The sequence below is a fragment of the Cannabis sativa genome, chromosome 9 (assembly GCF_029168945.1).
Source record: "Cannabis sativa cultivar Pink pepper isolate KNU-18-1 chromosome 9, ASM2916894v1, whole genome shotgun sequence".
In the NCBI taxonomy this organism is placed as follows: Eukaryota; Viridiplantae; Streptophyta; class Magnoliopsida; order Rosales; family Cannabaceae; genus Cannabis; species Cannabis sativa.
In genome coordinates this window covers 558,175-561,960 of record NC_083609.1, presented here as the reverse complement: position 1 = coordinate 561,960, position 3,786 = coordinate 558,175, and the positions used below count along the sequence as shown (strand labels likewise).

Sequence of the window (3,786 nt, the reverse complement as noted above, 5' to 3'; positions counted from 1 at the left end):
AATCAAATTTGCCTCTAATTTTATATTTATTTGAAACATACCTCTTTTTATATGTATTGTACCCAAAATACCTTGACGTAAGAGATTCACATGGAGAGTATCTTGAAGTGACAGGGGCAAAATTGGTACAATATTTAAAAAAAGAGGTAAAAATGATAGATTTTAAAAAAGAGGGTAAAAATAAAAGAGGACAATATAAAAGGGTATAGAGTGTAATTTCCTCGTGTAAAATTGTATTAACCATTTCTTTATTTTTTAAGAAACAAAAGCCCATGAATGAGCCCAATAGAGAAAAATAGATATGGGCTTTGTACATAAAAGGCTTCAAATTAAAGAAAAAGCCCATTAGCCCATTACAAAGAAGCACATTAGGGTTTAAACCCTTCTTCTTCTTCTTCGACACAAACATTTCTTCTTCGGCGGTAAGCTTTTTTTCCAGATTTCTTACCTAAATTCAATTCAAGGTTTTATCTTTTTTCTTTTTTTCGATTTCCTTAGATCCTAATCACTTTGTATGATTATTAATTTTGATTTTATGATAATTTGTTGATTTTGTAGAAATTAGGGTTAGAAGAAGAAGAAGAAAATGCCGGCTGGACACGGTCTGAGGTCTCGTACCCGTGATCTCTTCTCACGGCCATTCAGGAAGAAGGGTTATATTCCTCTCTCAACCTATCTCAAGACCTATAAGACCGGCGAGTATGTTGATATCAAGGTCAATGGTGCCATTCACAAGGGTATGCCCCATAAGTTCTACCATGGCCGAACTGGTCGTGTTTGGAACATTACCAAGAGAGCTATTGGTGTTGAGGTTAACAAACAGGTATTATGTTTATTCAATCCTCTCATCTCTTTGTTGATTTTTGAGATGTGTTTTTCCTGTTTGTGGAAATGACTGAGAGAAGATGAAATATTTTGACTTGTTTTGATAATCTGTTTGTATTTAGTTTTATATATTTTGGACTGAATTGGGTTTTTTCAATTTTTATTTGTAGATTGTTTTGATTATGTGGAAATGAATATTGTATGTATTCATATCATGATGATTGTTTATTTTATTTTCTTTGTGATGATTGAGAAAATCTGAATTATTTTGATTGTTCTGATAATTTTGTTTATCTTTAGCTCATATATCATTGGCTGAACTATTTTGATTGTTCTGATAATCATATCATAGCAAAATCTCAAGCAAAGAGTATACAGAAATATATATTATGTGTAATTGTATCATAATGTGTACTCTTATGTTGTGTAAGAGGTATCCAATTTTGAGCAGGGAAATTTGCAATCTTTGTCTGTTAAACTTTAACTAATGTGCTCTAGCTCTTAGATCTACTGACTCTGTTTTTCTTTATTGTCATCAAAATTATAAATGGATGTTGTATGGTTTTGTATATAATAGCATTTCTTATTGTAATGGTCTAGAATTTGACTCTAGTTGTTAATTTATTGTTGTGATTTTGATCTAGATATTGACTGTAGTTGTGCTTGAATGTAGGTTGGCAACCGAATCATCAAGAAGAGGATTCATGTTCGTGTGGAGCATGTCCAGCCCTCAAGATGTACCGAGGAATTTAGAAACAGGAAATTGAGGAACGACAAGTTGAAGGCTGAGGCAAAGGCAAAGGGCGCTGTTATCAGCACCAAGAGACAGCCAGAGGGCCCCAAACCGGGTTTCATGGTTGAAGGTGCTCAGTTGGAAACTGTCACTCCGATTCCATATGATGTGGTCAACGATCTTAAAGGCGGTTATTAGACCCTTTCATATAATATTTTTTTCTCATTGTTTTTGTCTGTGGTTTCTGGTTTTGTTTTCTAGATACTTGAGAGTTTCAAATTCTTGGTAGTCTTCATAGTTTGAATACTATTCTAAGTACAATTTTGTTTTAATGAATTAAGATAATTTATGTATGAGGAGTTAGTTGTGTTACAAGGCTAATTTGATGTTATAATCTTACAATATTATAACACCAATAATTGACTCTTATAGTCTTACAATAACCTCTAAAAATCAACCATCATATTCTTGCGCTGAAGTATTTGTTAAATGTTCTGGCCTTAAATTATTTCCCTTTCAATATCTTGTAATTATTTTCTTGAAAGGATTCAAATGAAACTTCTTAGCTAGGCAAGTAGGCACCTCTCATTTGCGGGTAGAATGTAATTGATTCATCAGTGTTACGGGGCATTTGTTGTTATTGCATGAGTATCTTTATGCTTCTATAGAAAGTAGTCAAGAAGGTTGATAAACTCTGCAGAGATTTTTTGTGGGGTGTGAAAGGTAACTCTAGTAAGATGCATCTTGCCTTTTGGGATCTTGTTTGCAAACCTAAGAATTATGGAGGGTTGGGTTTTCGGGAAGGAACCAAGTAGAACAAAGCTTCGATTGCTAGATACATTTGGGCTATTTCAACAAAGCAAGATGTTGTGTGGGTTAAATGGATCAATGCTGTTTATTTAAAAAATCAAGATTTTTGAGTGGTTGATAAGAAAGATGATGTGAGTTGATATGTGCGCAAACTTCTTAATCTAATGAATGTTTTTACTTGAGACACAATTCTGGATACTGGAAAAGGGAGAGGATTTTGGGTCACTAAGCTTTACAATTCTTTTCTTACTCCTTATGCCAAATTGATAATTATAAAATAATTTAGTGTAGATTATCTATACCAAAACATAGATTTATTCTTAGCAAGCCTCTCATAATAACTTACTAACCAGAGATCATTTGTTGGCAAGAGGTATTACCATGATTTCTACTAGCTGCCCAGTTTGGGAGGTTGGTGTTAACTGTCATAACTATCTTTTCTTTAATTATTCTTTTCCCAAGCATCTCATGCATGCTATCCATTCTTGGCCTGATAATGCCATTTGGCCTGAGTCTTACCCGAATTGGCTTTTGTGGTTGAATGCAAATCAAGATCGCAGTCTGCTTCATAGAGTTGTTGCGGCTGTTTGCGCGACAATATTTTATTTTATTTGGTAGAATCGAAATGCTTGTATCTTTGAGCAAAAGATTTCTTTGGTTTATCATGTGAATAATTTGATTAGAGTGGCACTTAAAGCAAGATTACTACTTGTAAATAGAAGAAATCTCTCTAAGAGGGACGAACAAATCTGTTTGTAACATGTAAGTAAGTCTATCTTTTGTTGTTTTGTGGATGCTGGGTTTTGAAGCATTTGCTTTTGATTAATAAAATTTTCTCCTTTAATAAAAATAAAAATCTTGAACTATTGAGATTGTTGAGTTTAAGGATTTTTGTTTAATTTCATTTAATTTTACTAATTTGGTGATTGTCCCTCAAATTTTGATATATACTAAATTATATTTCTCAAATTTTTATAATATGTACTAAATTATACCCCATGAACTTTCATTCATGTTAGACTTTTCTTATTAAAATTAGACAAAAGTACTTAAATCTAACAGTCTTAATAGTTCAGGGGATTTTTAACGACTTTAAAAGTTTAGGAGATATAATTTAGTATATGTCAAAATTCGGGGATAAAAATCTTAATTAACCAATTTTTTATTATTGTAATATTGGTATTAGCTTTTTCATTTATAAACACTCAAAGAGTCAAAGAGCTTTTGTAATTGATAGGCACTTCTCAAAAGAAGTGTTTTATATAAGGTGGGAGATTTTAATGGTTATATTAAATATGTAACTATAATAGTTACATTTATTTTGAGATGTTGGATTATTATTAGATGATTGTGATTAATTTAAAAATTAATAATTTTTTTTAATAAATTAAGAAATTAAAAAAAGTATATATTTAATA

At 31.6% G+C, this 3,786-nt stretch overlaps 1 protein-coding gene across 2 annotated transcripts; it reads left to right on the top strand.

The window, feature by feature from the left end:
- The first annotated feature begins 292 nt into the window (after positions 1-292).
- On the top strand, positions 293-1,939 carry LOC115723065 (large ribosomal subunit protein eL21x/eL21w). Of its 2 annotated transcripts, none has more exons than XM_030652474.2 (3): positions 293-422; positions 559-823; positions 1,499-1,939. In XM_030652474.2, the coding sequence occupies exons 2-3, from the start codon at positions 587-589 to the stop codon at positions 1,754-1,756; spliced, it is 495 nt and encodes a 164-aa protein (XP_030508334.1). In that variant the 5' UTR covers positions 293-422; positions 559-586; the 3' UTR covers positions 1,757-1,939. The 2 variants fall into 2 exon arrangements, with proteins under 2 accessions (XP_030508334.1, XP_030508333.1); XM_030652473.2 differs by having other exon boundaries at positions 350-464.
- The last annotated feature ends 1,847 nt before the right edge of the window (positions 1,940-3,786 follow it).